Source organism: Danio rerio, chromosome 24, assembly GCF_049306965.1.
Source record: "Danio rerio strain Tuebingen ecotype United States chromosome 24, GRCz12tu, whole genome shotgun sequence".
Taxonomy (NCBI): Eukaryota; Metazoa; Chordata; class Actinopteri; order Cypriniformes; family Danionidae; genus Danio; species Danio rerio.
The window spans coordinates 8,405,226-8,428,703 of NC_133199.1; the positions used below are offsets into that span (position 1 = coordinate 8,405,226).

Here is a 23,478-nt window from a genome sequence, read left to right on the forward strand (position 1 = left end):
TTCTGCTCAACTAAATTAGGTCTAAAGCCAAGCCCTGTGCACAGTGTTTGTTTTCTTTCTGGTGCTATCTTATTCCAGGATTACTAATCAAACAGGCCCTGGGCGATGGCAGGGCCAAACATCTGAGGAAGTGCTTGGCAGCCTTTCAACTCTCCATGCTGGAGCCAATGGATAAGAGACGCCATTATTCATGAAAACACTCCAGACTGTCTGAATCAACTTCCCAGTTTGTTTTTAATGTAAAAACAGCCACCTTTCACCAAACAAATGATTAGCAAATACGGCAGCTGATAAGTTGATGCTTTTCCGAACTTCAGCCCTTAAATCAGACAGAATAACATTGAGTTCTTCTCACCTGTGCAGCCGCAGTCGTGACTTACACATCAACCGTTAACAGTGTTTTACGGCACATGCAGGTGAAATGTTGTCATTTTAAATGTCCCTGGCTCCTTAAGGCCCACATTCATTTGGACATAATCTTGTTTCCATACACAAAAGCCATCTTCAGTTTCCACCCCTGTCAAGTGCAAATCTTTGCTTTTTTGGCTCTAGTTCATGTCCCTTTGATTTAAATAGGTCCCCAAGCTCCATGTGTGCTGATTTAGCTGTGTGTGTGGTCATCTGTCCCATCTTGGACTCCAAACTACACCTGAGCATCAGCCGATGTAACACGTAGGAGAAGCCCAATCAATAAAACGTTTGAGTTCATCCTCCTACACGTCCTGAGACAGCAGGCGTACTTTCCTCCCACTGAGCACTCGTTTTCTGAGCTCTGCTAAAGAGGGAAGCTTCATTTTGTCTTTGTTTTTACTGTAAACGTTCAGGAAGATGCCAAACACGACGAGAAGACCGCCCCACACATATCTGAAAGAGAACCAGGGTTTGTCATTGAAAAGAAAAGAAACTAATTGTCATTTCCTGGAAACTGATATATATATTATAAATAATATAACTGAAGTTTATTCAACAATGGAAACCGCTGTAACTTTTTCTCTACATAAAATTCACCTCAGAGGATGCAGATGAAACACAGTCATGCCATCTTGCATTTATAAGGAGACGTCTGATGGTTCGGTTTTTAAAAGGTCAAATGTTCTGAAAGGTAGTTTAACTAAATAATTCTGGTCAAACTTACTATAAGTATTTATTTGTTGATGTTATAGCTAACGTCTTTACTAAAATGAATTAAGAATGAACAACACTTGTACAGCCTTTATAAATCATACTTCAGCAATTAAAAACGTATTATTAAAGGTGCAGTATGCAAGTTTTACACCCAGTGGTTGAACTAGGTATTGCACACCTGGTTCAAAACAAACTCAAGCGCAGGTTGCCAAATTGATGACACCAACAGCCGTGTGCCTGACTGTCTAGCTTAAAGGCTGTTTTAAACCATGTTCTAAACAAAAGCAACAGCACTATATTTTCCATTTTAAAAGGAGTTTTTGTTCTAACTAAAGCCTGATATATTTTAGAAACAGCTACTATTTCTTGCAGATGAGCACAAACTGACAATGATCTCCTCAGCTACACCTCATGTGCTTTAATCAGTGTTAATTCTTTTAATATGAGTTTGAATGCCATTTTACATGACGTTTATTGCTATACTACTGAAGGAGATATTTCACCTCACATTTTGAAAATAAACCGTTTTAAATTAAACTTTAGAACTGTGACTCAGTGCAAGCCAGCACATATCAGTCATCCAGAACGTACATTTAATCATGATAAAGAGCTTTAATATATATTAATTAGATTATAAACCTTAACATTTTGTTGGAGTGCAGTAAGTGCACTAATCTATGCTTCTGAATGGCTGTATTTAAATGCTTCTGTCGTGTTTTGTCTGGTGCAAACAGCCAAACTTCATTGTGTATCTTGTTGTAGGGACACTAGGATACAATGTAACCTGCTGACCAAATGTAACCTACAGACTATATATATTACTTGCTAATTAATAACCACCCCACGTGAAACGGCGTCTCATTTCAGAGTCTGCTAATGTCCACCGGATGTCGTGGACACAGACTTTGAGAGCCATCCTGACTTAATAAACGAAATACGCCGGTTTCCACCAAGGCAACCCCGGGTGCTGAAATCTAGTTAGCTAAAGCATTGTTATTATTTAGCATTGTTTTTCAGATAAACATATATTTTCACTTAATGTGTTTGCAAATATTTCAGATACATGCTATGGTTTTTATATGCTTAAGAAGAGTCAAAAACGTACATACAGCACTTTTAAAATCCAAAATTACGCCTGTTAACATTAGTTAATGCACCATGAGTTTACATAAACCAACATTGAGCGACTTTACTGTCATTAACTAACAATAACAAAGATGAATAAATACACTGTTTTTTTATGTTAGTATATACATTAACTAGCATTCACTAATGGTATGTTTTTGCAAAATGTGACCATAATTTCAAAGAATAACTAATTTCAAAATGGCTTGCAGCAATTGATAGAGTTTGCATGTAGATTTCTTAATATGTTGTGGCCAATTTTTGTTAAAATCAGTTTTTTATCCAAGATATTATCTGTTTTTTATCCAAGATAATATATGTATATATATATATATATATATATATATATATATATATATATATATATATATATATATATATATATATATATATATATATATATATATATATAATTAAAATTAGCCATACATTATCATGTTATTTTAACTTAAAATTCATGCTATTAACAATCCGTTAACAAAGACTATTCGTTTAATAAACTACTAATTAAACACTTAATTAGTAGTTAGTAAGGTAGTAACTGGTTTTAGATAATGGGTAGGATTAGGACTGTAGAATAAGATCATAATAATAAGTACTAATAAACAGCTATGATCTTAACAATAGGCAGGTAATAAGCCAATAGTTAGTGTGAATTATTACTTAAACGACAGAATTGCCTATTTTTTCTTACATTAAATATTTTTATGAGCCTTTTAAGACTGCATGCAAATCTAAGCATTCCCATCCAGCATAACAAAAATGTGCATGAAAATATGTGGATAAAAACATAGGGAATGTTAAGTGACCAAACTCAATTGATAAGTTTACCCTATGTTATTTGCTCAACATTGTTTCATTTGAAAATGCATTATGTTCATGTTGTGCTTAAAAGATATTCAGAGCCACTTACTGAAAAGTGAAAGGTTTTGAAAAGAAGAGAAAGGACAAAACAATAGTCATGGCTTTCCGTCCTGTAGTCACTAAAAAACAGAATTGAAAAACAATATACTTTATGTATTTAAATATGAATTGACCAGCTCAAACACACATAGACATGAGGGTGCTTATCTCACCTGTGACAGCAACCAGTGCTCCAAACAACTTGATTAATGCCAGCACAAATGAAATGCCAAAATAGCCCGTCAGTGAAAAGAGGAATGCGTAACCATATGTTGTCATTGGATGCTGAGTGAGAAAAACATAATGAAGATATAAGCCATTGAAACAGATCTGGAAAGAGTTCAATAATGATTGGGATCTGCATTTACAGAAAATGCACAACTAATAACTAATAAAAAAGTTAAACAATCTAAATGCTCAGACCAGTGTACAGAATGGTTAATGGCCCCATCGGGCCAGTGCTGCCTTGTCACAAAAGTTTGGCTGCAACTGTTTGTCAATTGCGTGCAATTACAATCTTAGGGTGCTTTCACACATAGAAGTTTGTTTCAGAATCGGTCTCGTTTCTCCGCAGTTAGATTGGTTTGTTTGGCATATGCAAGTCCAGCAGTTGCGCTCGAATCCACGCCAAATCAATCGGTCTGAGATTGCCTGAATGAGGTGGTCTCTACTCAATTGAGCTGATCGATTGTAGTGAGAAAACAAAACGTTCCAACGAACTAATGTACCACAGTGTCTTATGATTGTGTAATAGTCATATATAAGAGAGAATGATGAGTGGGGCGAGTGTCATTCCTACCGGCATGTCATTCCTACCGGCAAATGTGCGTTTCATGTCTAATACGAAAGTAAAAGGATGCTGAAATAATAACGAGAGCTGTTTATCCGTAAGGAAAAGTTACCATCTGATAATTTTTACACATTTTAATCTTATAATATGTTGTATTAGGCCTATTGTTTTGTTAATTTCTGTACGGACAGCTCGAAAGAAAGATCAACATTGATCTGCTTCATGATCTGATGCAGTTTCTGTTCATCTGTTATTTCTCTCAATAATTTAAGCCTATAATGCAGAATATAAATATAAATGTATATATATATATATATATATATATATATATATATATATATATATATAATATATTTTAATTTATATACAAATAAATTGTCCTATTCTGTTCCTGATGTTGTTATGCAACATCAACAGACTTCATTTACATCAGAGATGCCCAATGTAGGGCCCACGGGCCAAAGTTGGCCCATAGTAATCTTTTATTTGGCCTGCCGCCCCATCTGAGATCAGATGTAGAATGCACATAACCCTTTTTTGTTCGTTTAATTGTTGAGTTACAAAAAAGTCAACTGAAATGAAATGTTTCAATTAAATGTTGTGCATGAATCAGATTTTTAAAAATGTAAATGTCACTTAAGATAGAGAACAAAACACAAGACATCGACAAGGCAAATCAAGGCAAAGGCAGGTTCAGCTCGACTCATTGAACAACATTGTGTTCTAAATGTCTTTGTTTATGTTTTTATTGTACGAAGTTCATTATAATATGTAAAAAAAGAATAATTAATAATATAAAAAACATATTTAAAAACCATGTAATTAATTTATATGATTAAAGTATTTTTTATTTTATTTATTTTTTCAATATTAGTAAATTAGCAAATTACCATGGCAACTTCAATGTAATAGTTTGGTATATTTACCTTTATGCGTCCTAAATATGCAATGTGAAGAGAATGACTCCATAAGGTAACAGAAACTGCACACTCTTGATTATGTAATGTGTGAAGTCATGGACACGTCAACATCCTTTAAATGTCCATGCTTAATCAGTAAACGATATCAATAGGGTTATCAACAAAATGCGTATATGTTTGACTTGGAATAGCCTTCTGTTAAAGATTTTTGTGTTCATCCTTGCTGCAGACAAAAACAAAATAAAACCTCCTTTCAAATTAACTACACTTTTATTGAAACCAAATCTAAGAAGTATCGGAATCGGTACTTGGTATCGGCAAATACACAAATTAAATACTTGTACTGTTTTATAAAAAAGTGGTATCGGTTCATCCCTACTAATACAAACCAGGATGAACGGAGTCATAATGAACCTCAGTCATACCAGTGTAAAAGTGGCAAAAAGGTCCTGTATAGTTCAGGTTGTATTTAGTAATCGCATATGCCTAATTTTTCATATTAAAATAAAGATATAACGCAATTGATAAAAATAAAAATAAAAACTTTTTTTTTAAATAAGTATTCAAATTGGCAATGACATGTAAATGAACAGTTTTTAGTTGAAAACATAATCTAAAAGTTAAAGTGAGGATGAAAAAAGTCATATTTAAAAAAAAAAAAATGGTCATAAACCTACATGTTGACATGTAAAAAAAAAAAAGTCTTAAAACCCACCTGAGCGCAAAAAGACACAGCAGGTCCAAGTCCCCCTAAGGACAGCAGACCCAACAGAATATACACAAAACCAATAGAATAGGAATATAAGACCTGCAAAATATGGACACCTTTTAATACAATGTCAGTTAAATATTATTTAACAGTTAATGCTATTTTAAGACACTAGAAATACATATAATAGTTAAAGTAGTTTGTACCATCTCAGAATTGCTTCCATTATGGAGTTTCATGGCTTTTTCCTGCACATTTCCAATAGCAGCGTCCGCACAGAGAGCCAAAGATATAAGAAGAACCCCTAAAGCCAACAAACAAATCATGATGTTTTCAATCACATTCCTTGCAATTATAACAGTTAGATTAGGCATGGGCTGGTATAAAATTCTAACGGTATGATAACCTTGGACAAAATTAGCAGGGTTTCACGGTATTGTGATTATTGCTTGAAAATTTGTTCTTTATAAATGTCTGGGTAAAAAAACTAGAACTTTTTCCTCCTTTGAACACAATATATTTTAATTTGAGAAACATTGAACATATTTTGGAACAATTAACATGGCAGGCTAAATAATTCAAATGAATCATTAGCCCCATTCACACAGTGATACCGGTAAATATCCGGAAAATTTACGACTTTACCGGTTAATTCAAAAAAGCGCTGTTCACACAGGCGAGGACGTTACGGAATTTTTCCGGAAAAGAGCATTTACACATCCATTCCAAAATACAGGTAAATTCTGACATCATTAACCAGAAATGAGCTCTAAACGGCTACGCTTGTATTTGTAAACATTGGACTAAGTTACATCACAAACTCTGTGGATGGATCAGTATTGTGAACAACTTCGATGAAAACATATAGAGAAACACTTTCGCATGTCGAGATGTACATGAAATGTATGTGTGCTGGCGCTTATGGGCTGTTTCATGGGCAGGTAAACAAACAACAGCTTATCATAAGCATCTTATCGATAATTAATTACACGGTTGGCATTAAGATGAACATATAAACGTTATCTGACTAATTTCTAGCAGCTAAATGTGTCTGGAAAAATATTCAAAGGCTTTTAATCACATAAACCGCGCGGACGTGAATGCGTCTGACTGGCTAAAGCAGACGTCTCACGTTAGCACGTTCTAGACGTGCACGCGCTCTTTCCGGCAATCTTCCTTTTGCGTTCACACAGCGCATCATTCCGGCAAATTACCAGTAATGTTACAACTTCTCTTTCCGGAAAATAGCCAGAACGAATTTACCGGTATTTTCAAAAAGGGCCTGTTCACACATAGACACCTTTTCGGAAAATTGCCGGTAATCTTCCGGAAAGGTGTGTATGTGTGAAAGGGGCTATTGACTTTTGCTATAATTTATGTGTTTAAAAAAACACAACTTCTTTACAATTTAAAATGGCATGTTTTGATTTCTTTTCTGCTAGAGATACTGTTGTCCTAAAAAACTAAAAATAAAAAGAAAAATCTCACACATACCTTAGAAACGTTATTACAGACATTTTTGATGTTTTTCAAAACTTGACTTTTCCAAACCATGGTATACCTTGAAAATGGTTATCGCCCCATGCCTAAGTTAGAACTATAAAGTAGAACGTACCCGTTACATTGAAGTTAGGTGCAATCTTACTGTCTGCCAGTGTGAACCAAATCAGACCGAGACTCATGCACAGAGCAGCAGAGACATCCGCAACGTTGTAGCGTTTTCCTAAAAACACACAATATCAACAAGCTCAATCAAACCAAGGATTTCTGACACAGATCAACTGAAAAGGATCACAAAAAGCAGCATAAGCAGACATCTAATCTTCTGCTAAGCTAAGAGGCCTATCTTCTTGGACCTTTGAGTTTGACACTTTAGCTGGAGGTTGGCTTTGCAAAGATCTTTGAACAAGTTTAGCTGCAAACTGATTTGTCGTAGAGAGAATGATTTTTTTCCCTGCTGGACTCTTCCACTCATCACATCAAGCATGTGAGAGAACAAGTAGGAATTTGGACATGGGAAAAAAAAAAGCAAAGGCCATGAAAGAAAGAAACAGGATAGTCCAAAGAGTGTTCTCAAACAGGTAGTTGCCGTGGGGGTGATGGTGCTACTGCAGGTTGCAGTGCATCACTTTGATTCAGTCCAGCTTTGATGGGTCGGCATCTTGCACGCATCCACAACCAAAGTCCCGCTGATCTTACGCATCATCCTCGGGGGATGCAGGGTCCACGATGTCAGAGAAGAGAAAAGAAAGGGGAAAAGAATCAAGATATCCCGATAAAAAGACAAGGGAGAGTGTTTCAGCCGGTTTAATTCTTTTTTGTTCAGAATATAAAACCTTCAACACAATAAAAAAAAAAAAAAAAAACTCCACAACAGCAGTGGCCAATGAAGAACAAACACACACACACACACACACACCTTTGCTAAAATACGTTTTGCCAACAAATTATGGTAATTAAACAGGGAATCAAAAGGTAATGCTGAGAAAAAAATCTTAGTATAATGTGTTCAGCTCTTCTCTATACATTTCAAAGTGACTATGCCCGTTTAATAAAAGTCAATAAAGATAGGGGAAAATATGAGTTGTGTGATATATCAAGCTATTTAGTTAGTTTTATGATATTTTTGTGTCTTTGAAGTAAATTTCCACTGATCATTTCTCATCAAACACTTTTAATGGCGTATTTCATGTAGTCTGGGTCAGCTTTTCTGGTGCGCAACAAGGTACAGATGACAATGTTTACACTCATTTACATACCCCAACAAAGCTTATTTTAATCCGAACAAACCTGACAAGTATGAACACACTATGACTTTGGATATCAAGTTTTTCATCATAGATTTTTGTTGTCTTCATGGCATTTTTTGTAGTTCAGATCTATCTATCATCATCATTATCATAATAAAATAACTGTTGTAATTCAATAGGTTTTCCATAGAAGAATAGAAGATCTAGAGTAGAAAGCATCATGGCGAGTTCAGACTGCATGATTTTCAAAATAGTCGTGCCACAGATGTTTTCCCACGGCATGACTATCTAGGCTAGCGTTCCGTCGCTGCTTTGTTTACACTGAAAGTTGGATCGGCGACAGGGGCTTTCACATTGCATGACTTTACAATAGGAAGAATCGCTGTCCAAACTACGTCTCACAGCCAAAAACACTAATTCTGTATATCTATTGTTATTAACTGCATAATGAGAAAGAAGCCTTTAATGGGGTAGAAAATGTACATATTTGCTCACCTGGGTTTGAAGAGAATTAGCAATTTCTCCTCAACTTTCTTTTTTGACTTTCTGTATGACATGTCAAACAGACACAGGTGCTCCTGCCAAATTTCCACAAGTTTTTCCTCCATTTCTTGGGTCCAAATAAACCAATAATGAGCTTCTACCCCAACCTCCCGCTGGCCTGCAGGTACACACACAAGTGAATGCTGCTCTCTCGTTGGCTGTTGGTGATCGCCGATGTTATATTCAGTCAAAACTCATTTCACATGGCAGGATTTGAATCGCCGACAGGTCCAGATATTTAGCATTCCAAATATCTCGCAGGCATCGGCGACTCATCTGCGATTCTCTCAGATCGTGTCTTTGATAGTTCAAATTGTGTGATTGCTACTCGTGTGAATGAGTCCCAATCTGCCTGTGATTTCAGCCATTTGTCTGCGATTTCTCAAAACCTATCTGCGAGTCAAAATAGGGGCCAAAGTCATGCAGTCTGAACTCGGCATTACTAAACCTGACCGTTTCATTTGCTTGACATGTTCAGTTTTAAGCACTTTTCCCATCAGATTCGCAATACAAAGCAACTGCAGCTTTAAAAAAGGCTAACATGATTTGATCATTTATCATCATCAATAAAAATATTTATTATTAGTTAGTAAGCATTTTTAATCATTTAACCTTCGACATAATAAACTGAAACCACTCCAATGGGAGATGGGAGAAACAAAGCTGCTCAAAGCTTTAAAACTATTGAACCAATTGCTTTGGAAAACGATTCACTGTTTCGAAGGGATGTTATGGTATGACACAAATCGCCCCAAGGAAAGAACCAAATGATTTTTGAACCCTTTTGAAACATTAATGACGTAACAAAGCATTGTTTACTGAAATCACACGACCTTGCCAATTTTATAGGCACAACAAACCACTGATTTGAAACAAAAGACTTATAAATGTTTCGAAGCTTAATGAAGCTGTACTTCGATATCAGCCTTTAATACTCCAAAGACCAAAAACAGAAGTTATTTAATAAAAATCAAGTTGCAACAAAATGAAAGGACAAACACTATCCACTTTGTTGGTGCCATTGTTTGCAGAAATGTTTATGTCTATATACTATCTGTTTAGATCTATTTGCTGTTGTTGTCTACTTACTACTACTTGTTACAGTCACTTATATTATTTCACTGGTTGCCCAGTGATGCTAAATTGTGATCTACTGCTGTGTAGGTCTTTCGGGAAAATTGCAGTTATGGCTATTTATTGATGGGAGCAAAATGGCAATATAAATTTAATACATAAAATTCAACATTATTTAAAAACTCTACATACAAAACAATCATCAAAAAATTGCATCAGTGCATTTCAGCATTTTTCAATTCAATTGTCTAGAACATATTCGATCAAACCTTCACAAACACATCGCATTTTGCTAGTTTGTCAATATGGAGGCATCATTCTTTGTTTCTAACAGGTTTCCTTATGGACACCCCCCCAACTCTAGGGTTAATGAAAATCTTAAGTTTCATCTCTGATTTGAAGTTAAAAGGATTTAGAAAGACATGAAAATGATTAAATTAAACTATTTTGCCTTTTGATTACTTGGATTATTCATTTACATACTTGGAATCTCCTACATTGCTAAGACAAGGGTATAGATTCACACAATATTTTCTGGAATATAAGTCACATTTTTTTAAATATTTGTGCATTGTTTATTTTTTGCAAGTGATTTGATTTGTACTAATTTCTGTATGATTAATAATGATACAGGTTATTTTTCTTAGATTATTGTGTCCTTGAAGTACCAAAGCACTAATTGTTGAAAAAAAAAAAAAAAAAAAAAAAAAAAAAAAAAAAAAGAGTATACAAATACATGCTTTATAAATAAATGAGATGCTTCAATGTGATAAAAGCGAGAGAATAAAAATCTAGGATAAGATCTGATGTACCTTGTATAAAAACTCCTCCGATCATGACAGGAATGAGTTTGCAGCACTTAAAGATGACTTGGGTAGGATAGTTCAAGTATCCTAAAGAAGTGTTAGATAGGCCCATGGTCCCAACCGTTAAAAATGCTATGATCATGTAAGTTTTGCATGGTATCCTGAAGACAAAAAAAAGAAGAAAAATATGTCTCTTAAAAAAACAGTAAGACAGGATAAAATTTCACAATGCATTACAGTGTTTCCCACAGGTTTGAAATATACTTGCGGTGGTAGCCAGACTGAAACACAAAATTTACCCACATCACATTAATAGTTACAATTTATTTTGAGCAATAATTGTATTTATTATGACACTGTTATACACTTTCTTTTCAATGGGCTAAAGAAAAAAAAGACTAGTTAAAATAAAAAAGAAATCTATTTTTATCACTATATTTTTTACTTTTATACTTTTCAAGAGCCATGTGCACCCACTGACAGGTCAAATCTGCTTCTCTCTCTTTCAGATATGTATATAAAAAAGCCAATGTAATATAATACCATCAAATTAATAAAATAATCAGCAAATGAGACATAAATGACAGAAAATGGAATAAAAGAATACAATATCTCTAAAAATGATTATGATTACACTATTAAAACGAGTAGATTATTTAAATAAGGCAAATGTGCTGATTAACCATTACTAATGGTGTACATGTATTTTGCAGCCAGTTTAGACCAATCATTTCATCAACTTTGAGTATGTAGTAAAGCTTTTCTGAGTCATTTAGATTTAAAAATGAAATACCTAATGTTTGTCTGACGACAGCTGTGAAGTTTAGCGAAAGCAGGTTTAATAAAAAGGTAATACAAAAACGCATATGAGCTTTAGAAAGCAAAAGCAAAAGTTGAATCCTGAATATTTAAGAAGATTTAGAAACCTGGCTGAACGTATTTTTGAAGTCCCAAAAAGGCGCATCTCTGTGGGTTTGCAGAGCACATGAGACTTTCTGTGGGGGTCTCGCGCACACAGAATGAAACGGTTAAATTGAGAAACAATTTTCCACTACTTAATCAATCGTGGATGTTTGATTATATTGGGCAGAAACAAACAAAAAAAAGTGTAAAATTGTTAATAAAAAAAGTGTCATTAATAGGGATGTAACGGTATCAGAATTTCATGGTACGGTAATACCTCGATATGAATGTCACAATACGGTATTTATTGAATAATTTACAGGAAAAACAAAACTACAAAAAATACTCCAAAAAAGTGCCAAAAGTGTCAATGACATACAAATTAGCCATCTATCTGTAAGCTTTGAAAAAGGAACTTCAATTTTAATAACAAAAAAATTATTAAACCATGTAAAAAAATTAAAGTTTCAATTTAGTAGTGTTGAAAACTCATCACATTCAACATTTAATTACTCACTCACTCACCAGAGATGGGTTTTAAGGAAATTTATCATATAACTATAATCTGGTAAAAGCTGGTATCTCTGGGTATTTACAATGTCCCCTGCAACAGAAAAAAACCCTCTCATTTGGGACTGAGGATTCTGGGACAGAGATATTACTTGGCCCAGGTTGACAGCAGTGGGTAACGTTGTGCATTGTCTTTCCCCACTTGAGAGGACAAGCCATGAGTGAGATAGAGGTCTTTTTGCGGGACAAGTCAATGTCTGCATCAATCTGAACAGTGTGCTGTGTTTCTGCAGTCCCCATGACTGTTATTAGTCGTATTCCCCAACTTGCAGGCACGTGAACACATAGGGCTCAACCTGTGCAGTGCACAAGCCCTTTTTAGTTTTGCCCTTCCAAAATGATCAAAAGTGTCCCCGCGACGCGACACACCCTCCGTCCCGCCCTTCAGTAGGTGCGCGACAACACCGCTCTTGAGTATGCGCGCTCAACCCCCCTCCCCGCTTTACAGTACGCGCGCGACAACACAGCTGATCAGAACAACACCCGCTTTAGGTTCGATCATTTCCAGCTCTTTTTCATCCCCGCTACAAGGAGCACACTCCATTTCCGCATTACTGGATCTGTAGCGACAACAGACCGCAAAGGATGATGGCCACGCATGGGCTGATGGGAATTGAAGTTTCCGCTACCTCCCGTTGGCTTCATTCGCCTGAGAAAATTTTCTCAGAAGACCTATAGTTTTAGAGTCATGCGACTACGGTAATATCGGAAAAAAATTCTATTGCGGTATGACAGTATTTACAATACCGTTACATCCCTAGTCATTAAATATACTTGGGCAGTTGTTAATATACCTAGGGGCCCGCCTAAGTAAAGCTAAGTTTCCATAATATAAAAAAATTATGCAAAATAATTTACAGCAGCATTACACTTAACATTACAACTAAGCGAATTCTTATTAGGATGTTTGTGGCTTTCATAGTATACGAAACATTTATAGTACAAAGTATAAAAGAGTACAACGTAGTATGATAAACTTAGTGTGTATGCTGCTGTTATGTTTTAGGGACTGAATTTGACAACAAACATTTCAATGATAGATCAAATTAATTGCTAACAAGTATGCATTTTACCATGTACACAAAAATTACCTCCTCCTTTTATCTTGAGTGAGCTGCAACTCCACCAAGCCAAACAAGGAGTAAAATCCAAACTGCACCAAAGTCAGATACCAGCCAAATGGCTTAAAGCCCTCCACTGAGAATATTAGCTCCTGAAAGCAAAAACTCACAACAGTCAGGTAATGCAAAAAACAAAAAAAAACAAAAAAAAAACACGGAAAACATAGGTTTAACATCACTTTAGACTTCACATTCGAGTCGTTCAAGTTACCTGCAGGTAGCCGTAGATGAGGTAAAAGAGGAAGACACCAGCCACACAGATGAAGAACTGTGTTGGTGTGTTGAAGCTGTTCAAGTTAATGCCGAGTACTCTGAGCTCCTCCACTGATTTGATATGAGGAGACATCACCTCTGTGGATGAAGGCACAGTTATGGAGATGTGCTTCCTCGAGCTGTAATTCACAAGGCCAAATTTGCCACTCATGTCTGCAGGCTCCTGAAAACAAAAGCAAAATTCATCCAACAAGATCAATATTATATACACATATCTGTACTCCACCTTAAAATGGAGGAAGCTTCAAAATAGAAACAGGGTTCATACACATTTTTACTACTAAAACAGTAGACTTTTCCAGAACTTTCAAGTACATTTTCATGATGTAATGTTTCATGTAATGTCTACATATACATGGTAAATAATAAGAAAAACAATGACGTTCAAATTTATTACAGAATATCATGAAAAACGCAACTATTTTGTTTAAACTTATTTTTATATCTATGTAAAATTGATTTTAATAATGCTTACACAATACTAACAATGTGAGAGCAAGTTTTTGGCCAAGGACAGAAAATAAATAAAAACAACTACCTATGTTCCAGTTAGGGCAGCACAATATATCGTTTCATCATCGATATCGCAATGTGTTCATCCGCAATCGTCACATCGCAGGATACGCAATGTTGGGATTATAGTTTAATATAGAGTTTAATCATAATGGAGTAAAAGTTTATCATCTGCTTGCATTTTTAAAGAGATCACCAAAAAATTACTCACCATTTTCAATACACCCTTCACTTGTTACAAACATTTATGCGTTTTTTTTTTTTTTTTTTTTATGAACAAAAAAATAATAATATAATTGAATCACTGCCATAGTATTGAAACAAGTGAAGTGTGAGTAAATATAGAGTGCATTTTAACCTTTGAGTAAACTGTCCCTTTAAGGTCTGTGACTGTGTGAACATTTCAATATTTTAAATTTTAAAACATCCGGCCAAATACATTTTTTTTGTAACTTTAATCAATATTAAATAATATACAATGAACACTATGCAGTGCTGATTATTCAATATCTGTACCTGAATAGTGAATAGTGTATTAATATGCAAATGACAAATAGTCACAGGCAAATTGAACTTTTGTGACAAGGCAGCAGAGATCGGGCCAGTACCAATCCTGTCTAGTGTCCCGAGCGCTCGTACGCTGGCCCTGGGACATCAGTCAGTCCTTATTGTTGAGCCCTGATATGAACCCTGTAGGAAGTATTCAAATGAACTTAACAAATGAACAGTTTGCAGCGCATTTCTTCTTTACCTCAATGCATGGTTTCTAAAATAAAATATATTTAAATATATAGTTATTTCAATTTATCAACAACAGTGATGTTATATGTTCCGTTACCACAATTCAGTGTAGTAACAACATTGTATTAACAAACTCGTTAGTTATTAGTCGGCCCACATATAATCTGCACGCAAAGAATTCCGCAGATTTTTAGCCCATCATTGATTCTGTTTATTTACATGAGTAAATGTGTGTAAATTTATATTTACTCAGTTTTTAAATTAATTTCAGTAATATTATTGACTAAAAAGAAAATGTTCAATGATTTATTTACAACACAGATTATAAAGTAATATTTTCTGTCTTTTAGCAGAGATATCATACAAGAGTCTTGCTGTTTACCAAATAAATTGGATCTAATTGGATCTGCATTGTAAGCATTAAATACAAGTTTAAAAGCTGTTATTTTTTATGTCATATATTAAGTTTTTAGTTATGACTCTCCAAAAATCATTCAGAATAAATCCACAGATTTTTAACAAAATTCTCTGCAGAAATAGCAAAAAAAAAAAAATGTTTGCGGATTCTGTCTGGCCCTAGTTATTAGCTATGCTAATGCTCAAATATATACTTAACATGCTTATTCAGTGTCATACAGTGAGAAAAACATTTTACTATGTTTTTGTGGTAAATATTTTTTGTCACAAAACACACAATTCATAAATACAAACCCCCAAAAATGTACATTATAAAGTGCTGGTAATGTAACAATAAATATACCACAACATTGAATATAGATCATGGCACTGACTTAAATGAACAGTAATCGTTATTTACAGTACAACAAGACATTATGTATACATATACTTAAAGGATGTATGTACTGATATTGTTATTTCATGGTAGATGTAAATAGACTGAGGTAAAGTTGGTTTTATATTCGCACATTCAGACTTTCTCCTTAATGATATAATTTCAGAAAATGATTCTTTATGAATACTAAATAGTGAAATCATATTAGCAGCCAATAACTATCAGAATACAATAATGTGCTAATAAATAGTGATAATGATGCTGTGAAGTCATACTTGCATGTTATTTCAGACCGAATATTTAAAGTACCATGGTAAACAATATAGGGAGCATGTCACTGAAAGAATGTACGTTTATAAAACCATCTTTACCTCAATTGTAAATAGTTGTGTATTCAAAAAATAGGTAATTATGCATTCCCTTTCTGGATTATAGGGAGAAACGAAAAGGGGAAGATGACAGAATCTTACCTGAATGACCCAGAGTAGATCAGAATGATTGATCGATCTAATCAGAATCCCATTGATGAGATGAGAGTGGACAGTATCTGACAACTGGATCTGTGCATCACAATGTTCTCACATCTCACCCAGTTTATACTCCGATAAGCGCGTTTCAGCACTGACATGCATGGCAGGCTATTTCTGCGATGTTCTCGGACAGAATGAGTGTGAAAATAACGATCTAACACAAAAGCAGTCTCTTTTACGGGATTTAAAAGTTATAAAGGGTGTTAGCGGCTAGGCTAACACCTGCTGCACTCACTGCTGCTACTCCACTTCCGGGTTTAAAGTCAGTTCTATGCGCTCGTCTCAACACGGAGCAGACATTTTTTCATTCGTCCAGTCGAGCGGAGCACAATAAAACCTTTCGTCCATGCAGACATATGTCAAAGTGCACACTATACGACTATTGTAGGGGATTTTTTTGGCGTTGTTATGTCTCCCGGCAGCAGCCAAAGGCTTCCGGTAAACTCTGACCTCATGGTACACGTCATTAAACACACACGTGTCAACTCTGAAGGGTCTGAACCAGCTCTACATTTAACTTGACATCGGAGAATAATAAAGCCTTATGAATTAATTATAATTTAAAAGAGCATTGCATTAAAACTGTAAGCTATTTTGAATTGCTTCATTAATCTTAATGTATGTAATTTATTGTTAAGCCTGTGTATCGATTAAAAAAGAGGCTTTTTGTTTGTCAAAGCACAATTAATGTTTTTTTTTTTTTTTTTCTGGGTCGTTTTACGTTCTGGGGTAACACGTTTTGGTGTTGTCTGGGTCATGCTTATGTACAGGTCAAAATTATTACAAATGCTTTCATGCATAGATAGCCCATGTTTCCTACTTTATGTGCACCTAACAAGCTGTTAGTGTAGGCTATACAGTAATAGTCAATCTTAGGATGTCCCTTTACAATTGTAAATAGTTTAAAAAGGTTGCTTGAGAGCACTTCTTTGAGCTCCATCTTCTCCAGGGGTTGGCAAACTTTTCCAATAGTATCTGGAGGCAGCCTTGATGCAAGCTGAGACTGCATCACTCAGCAATGCAAGGTCAGACACAATGCACTCAATGAAGTGAGTGACGACACTGACGGGTAGGGTTAGGGGTGGGGTTAGGTGAGCGCATTAAAAAGCATTGCTTTTCAGCCTGCGATTCCCAAATTTCTCGAAGGTGGTTATAAGTATAGGGGAATAACCAAATTTGACGTTACACGGTTTAACCGCACATACTGGCTGCAAAAAAAGATCGGTTGCAATAGCAAACATGTCTTGTGCGGTAGAATGCCAAAATCGAATGTCCAATAATAGAAAACCTAAATTTTAACGTACACCACACTGCATTTAATGCCAACCGCAGACGTCTTTGGCTACCAGCTATCATAAGAGCTAAATGGAGTGAGGACCTAATTAAAAATGCCCGACTCTGCAGTTCTCATTTAATATCAGGTAAGTTCATGCAATGCTGGATCATACACTTTACTTGTTTTTTATTGCAGCAATGATTTCAGCAAAAACAGTTAAATATAGTTCATTAAAATGCGGACACTGACTGCTTAGAATAAACTGTAAAGATCTAAGTTCACATACCCTGCCCTACAGGTGCAGTTCGCTGTCAGAATGCAGTCGTTTTGCTTGTTGATGATTACCCAGGCCTTGTACAGTTCCGTCTCCTTTCCGTGTCTTTGGCTAGACAGAACCTCGGTTTTTAGCACATAGTTTTGAATCTGGTAATCATGGAACATTATTTCTTGCACATGACCATGCAGAACAAAATTGTTGGCATCCAAAGACTTTAAATTTCTCTCGTTAAAACACTTGGAGTTTCAATGAGATAGTTGTATATTTGTGGCTGGACGCTTGGCCATTTCGTCTTATCCAATATCCATTGGGAAGGTGCTATCGCAAATGGACCTGTCAGATGAACGCCACTCACTTTAACGTTAATTTTGCCAAATAACTGTGCTTATCACTGGGTGACAAGCTGTTATAATAAGCTGAAAGCATTATGTAAATAATATGTAATCAATATAAACTAATCTCTAAGACAGCAACAAACTCTGTACTGCATCGGATTTCATTCCCTCGCTGTAAATGCTAGCGCTCTCGTTTTTTTTCTGCAACCTCGCTGCATGCGCATACTAAATGTTTCATCGGTAATTCGTCTATACAAATGTTGCACACACAACAATAGGCCTATATAAACACGAGCATACTGACAACACAAAAATATGCAACAGCTGAACAACCATATAATTTTTATAGTTATTTATTTATTTGTTTAATTAACCTTTATGAGACAGGTGGGCACAATGTTTTCAGCACAAGTCTATTCTTGGTTTAATTTTGGAGACCGCCACTCAGAGATCATTTTTAATGTTCAGTTGTGGTCTGTATTCATTTTTAATGTATTTGATTGCCATAAAGGTGTCAGAAAGTTTAACCTGGTGCTTTAAAATCAATCTGCTACATCTGACACTATTGCTGTGTTGTAAATAACATAATAGTTGAATAAAATTTATTTGACTTTTGAAAATCACCAAGTGACCCTCTGTCATTGTCCCAGGGGGTCCCAACCCCCATTTTAGAAACCACTGATCTACTCAACAGTCAAAGAAGAATCATGATAGTGTAAACTTAGAGGAAGACCATGGGATTAGGGTATGATTGTGACAAGAAGACATAGGCCTACATCAAAATTGCCTCACTAATGTGGGTTTTTTTTCAGTTGAATATTTAATTCCTTCATAACTTTTGGTTAATATTACTTACAACACCTGCACTAAAAGTAGCCTATGAGGTAAAAGCTGTCACAAATTACCAGTAAAGTGTGGGCTGGATAGACAAACAGATGAATTAATAAATGAATGAACATTTGCTAGCTGCTAAAGCTAACATTTAACAACAAACAGCATGTCACAAGGGATTCTTTGTCAAGATTAAACTTTATGTCCCTTAAAATCTCTCTACACACTCATAAGTAGGCTTTGCAGCCTTCCTTTTCATCACATGAATTATGTATTACTTTAACGCATAGGCCTATAATATAAGCATGCAAATGAAGATGCAAGACAAGAAAATTCCCACAAACAGAAAGCCATCATTAGATAATGTCTCCTGCTTTTCTGAAGGATTATGTTTGAGGGCACTAACAGACTAACAGATTACTTGTGTAGATAAAGAAACAAATAACAATTTCATACCTGTTTTATTTCTTGTGTTGGTTTCATTTTGAATATATATTGAGCTACACAACATGTCTTCTGCTAAAGTTTCCTGCAGGTAGGCTGAATTGTGTAACCTGTTTGTCCAGAATGACAAGAGATCAGCACGTTTGGCACATTTACATCCTAGTTTTGCATGTATGTGAACGAATGGCATGCAAAAATAAAACAAAGCCATTTTGATCAGACCTTTAGATATCAACAAAAAGCTCAAGCAGCACACTATTGACCTTATTCTAAAATGCGGAAGTGCGCCTGTTTTCGCGATTGTCTTAGAACTTCCGATTCAGTCGCCTATGGGAGAAATGACAAGGAATAATGGCACAAAATGGCCAAACTACTTGCTCAACAAACAAATGTTTGCATGACTACACAGACCAAGTAGCATAATATAATAAGAAAATATTAAATTGCAACATCAAGCAGCGTAACGAGCAGTTGTTAACGTTAAAAAATGAATGGAAGTGAATGTGACCGGAAGTCGCGAGACAAAAAGATTCAAATGGCAGCGCCCACTCGTCAGCTGAGAATAAGGTGAATACACTCACTCCTATACACAACACATGTGGCCGAGCTGTAGCCACGGAAGGTCCATCTCTGGCAAGGGGTTATGATCCTATCTACCCCCTCCCCCTACTCGCCCAGCCTCCGTTCCACCCATTCATTTCCTCTGCTTCCCCTATAGATGACAGAGGCCTTTCCATCCACAGCGAGAGGTTAATTCACTCACGGACGGCATTATTTCTTTCCAGCCCCTTCCACAATATAAAAATTCAGAGTGGACAGGCCCATCTCTCATCCGTCTGAGATTTGATTGGAATGCTATTGCCTCCTGTCCCGAGGAGCCCCTGCACTGGCTTGGCTGCACTTTATGACACTAAATAGCCAGGCTACAATTTTTCCATCTATTCAAAAAATTCTCTTAATAACTCATTCTTCCGGACGAGAGCCCTAACTCTCCACTCACCGCCGAGGACGGGCTCGTCCCATTTACGTCCACAGGTCACCGCAATGGAGACCTGGAAATGTCCAGAATTCAACGGGTTAATTAATCTCCGAATTTACTGCCCTCTCTCTGCCACCCACTCGCCGAATCATAGTCCCATGGAGAGGCCTGTGCAATATTTACTGCCCGCTAATAGTATTCAGCAATGCACAGAACCGTCCACATGCACGCGGCTCTTTTGCCACCCATCTAACTTTACAAGTGATCTCATTTATCAACAATGACGGATTTGTGTAATGACTTTTACTTTTTGCAGCCTTTCACACCAGATCCTTCTAAATAATAAAATGGCTATTTATTGATTATTCAGAAAGGTACATATTCCCATAATGGTCTCAGACCAGATCAAATAACCAGTAATAAATAAAACATTGCATGCGGAAGGAAATGCAGTGGCTTTTCAAAGAGCCAAATCTGGATCCAATGAGGCCTGTAGCTCAGCAAATCAGTAGGATCTTCTGGGAAAGCTGAACGCTTGAGTGATTCTGTGCATGGATCTGATTAGAATTCAGATGACCTAACGACTGTTGGGATCATGGATGAGTCTGCAACAAATGTGAGGAGTAGGACATGTATTATTAAGGATAACACCAGTGTTTCAGTGGAAGACTTTACCGCCCAACCCCCCAAAAAAGAGAAACAAAGTAAGACGAATATTTTTTTTTCTTTCTGTATAATAATGGTTATTTCATGGTTCCATATATCCAAGTATTTGTTAGAAATGTATTTTGTTTTGTTGTTGTTTTTTCTCTGTAGAGATTAAATGCAGTTGATTTTTGTGTAATTTTAAATGCAAGTGAGTCGGGCTGCAAGATTCATTCATTCATTCATTTTCTTGTCGGCTTAGTCCCTTTATTAATCTGGGGTCGCCACAGCGGAATGAACCGCCAACTTATCCAGCAAGTTTTTACGCAGCGGATGCCCTGCCAGCCGTAACCCATCTCTGGAAAACATCCACACACACATTCACACACACACTCATATCCTACGGACAATTTAACCTACCCAATTCATCTGTACCGCATGTCTTTGGACTGTGGGGAAACCGGAGTACCCGGAGGAAACCCACGTGAATGCAGGGAGAACATGCAAACTCCACACAGAAACACCAACTGAGCCAAGAATCAAACCAGCAACCCAGCGACCTTCTTGCTGTGAGGCGAACGTGCTACCTACTGTGCCACTGCGTCGCCACGGGCTGCAAGATTATTTGAAATAAAACTAGTTTACAAGGGTCTAATAGGTCACTGGGAATGAAGAAATTGTTATGATTCTATGTGACTAATAAACACTGCCTGATCTCACGAGAAAACATAAGTATTTTACGTTTTGGCAGTTTAGTGGCTAATTCGAGTTCAGTCGTAAGAAAATGTACGATTTTAAAAAGGAGGCGTGGCACCTAACCCCGCCCCTAAACCCAACCGTCATTGGGGGATACGCAAATCGTACTAAAATGTACGAATTAGATCGTACGAATTTGTACGAATTAGCCACTAAATGAAAAAGTTACGAATTGCCGTGAGATTGTGTTGAATAAACATAACATCTACAAAATCATCTCATATAATTTATTCAAACACTCAACTTATGAGGTGTATCAAGTTTTTAAATGTTATTAAATGTGGCATTTTCACATAAATTTAGAACAGGAGTAACACAAAAGCCTCGCAAAAGCCATCAATTCGCAAAACGCAAAATCGCAAAAACGCATAATGATTCTTTTATAGTTCAGGATTGTGTTGATTAAAATGTTAGCGATCTTTTGCATAGCTTGTCAGTGAACTATTGCTGTAACTTTAGCTTCATCTGAAAGCCGCTTCTGGAAATGTACTGATTACAGAGCCGTTTCACTGTCAAAATGTGCATGACAATTGCCTTCAATTAATTTGCTTTCCATTCATTACTACACACAATATATGTCCGGTAGGCTCCCCAACTTTGATGTCATAATTAAAGTCCCCAAACAACTTATTTCATTCAACAAATCAAACCATATGCAAAATGCAACAAAATAACAAAAAAAAAATCTAAATTATAAACAATAAAGTAACACATTTCAAGTTTCGTTACACACCCAAACATACAAATAAGCTATTGCTTTCCATCCCTTTTCCAAAAATAGAAGGTGGAGCCTTTAAAGCCCACATTTCAAGAGACAAAATATCTGCTTGATACCAGTTGCAGTCATGTGACAGTAAAGTTCATCATCATCATGAAAGTCTATCTGCATTAAGCCATGTCGGTTTGAACTCTTGATTTACTGTTTTCTGACTGCACACATCCAAAGCACACTCACTGAAAGACAACTGTCAGATTGTGCATGTTGCATAAGTGTTCAATTAATATGTCGCTATCTATAGTGTCCTATTGCATCATAGACACATAAGCTCATATTCCTCAAAATATTCCTCAGAGATTTTGCTCCATATTGACATGATAGCATCACACAGTTGCTGCAGATTTGTCGGCTGCACATCCATGAAGTGAATCTCCCGTTCCACCACATCCCAAAAGTGCTCTATTGGATCGAGTTCTGGTGACTGTGGAGGACAATTAAGTACAGTGAACTCATTGTCATGTTCAAGAAACCAGTCTGAGATGATTCGCGGTTTATGACATGGCGCTTTATCTTGCTGGATGTAGCCATCAGAAGATGGGTACACTGTGGTCATAAAGGGATGGACATGGTCTATGACAACACTCAGGTAGGCTGTGGCATTGACACAATGCTCAATTGGTACTAATGGGCCCAAAGTGTGGCAAGTAAATATCCCCCACACCATTACACCACCACCACCAGCCTGAACCATTGATACAAGATATGATGGATCCATGCTTTCATGTTGTTGACGGCAACTTCTGACCCTATCATTCGAATCGAGAAATCAAGACTGGAGGTTTTTACAATCTTCTATTGTCCAATTTTGGTGAGCCTGTACGAATTGTAGCCTATCCGCTTCAAGATTTGACACGTTGTACATTAAGAGATGCTCCTCTGCATACCTTGGTTGTAACGAGTGGTTATTCAAGTTACTGTTGCATTCTCTCAGCTTGAACCAGTCTGGCCATTCTCCTCTTACCTCTGAC

General features: G+C 36.3%; 1 protein-coding gene across 2 annotated transcripts; it reads right to left on the reverse strand.

Moving 5' to 3' along the window:
- Positions 1-207: 207 nt before the first annotated feature.
- On the reverse strand, positions 208-19,442 carry slc35b3 (solute carrier family 35 member B3). Of its 2 annotated transcripts, none has more exon segments than NM_001039995.1 (10): positions 208-864; positions 3,164-3,233; positions 3,327-3,438; positions 5,579-5,671; positions 5,779-5,876; positions 7,188-7,295; positions 10,752-10,906; positions 13,310-13,431; positions 13,551-13,775; positions 19,365-19,442. In NM_001039995.1, coding segments are annotated over 9 exon segments (1,122 nt in total). In that variant the 5' UTR covers positions 13,764-13,775; positions 19,365-19,442; the 3' UTR covers positions 208-713.
- Positions 19,443-23,478: the final 4,036 nt, after the last annotated feature.

Bases quoted from the DNA above. Each gene is read 5' to 3' on its own strand.
- slc35b3 (XM_005162556.5), bottom strand. From the start codon at position 13,763: ATGAGTGGCAAATTTGGCCTTGTGAATTACAGCTCGAGGAAGCACATC. The intron at 3,439-5,578 runs GTGGGTTTTAAG...TTTCTCACTCAG, and splicing joins CTGTGTCTTTTTGCGCTCAG to CATCCAATGACAACATATGG. The intron at 865-3,163 runs GTAAGTGGCTCT...GTTCTCTTTCAG, and splicing joins TCAAAACCTTTCACTTTTCA to ATATGTGTGGGGCGGTCTTC.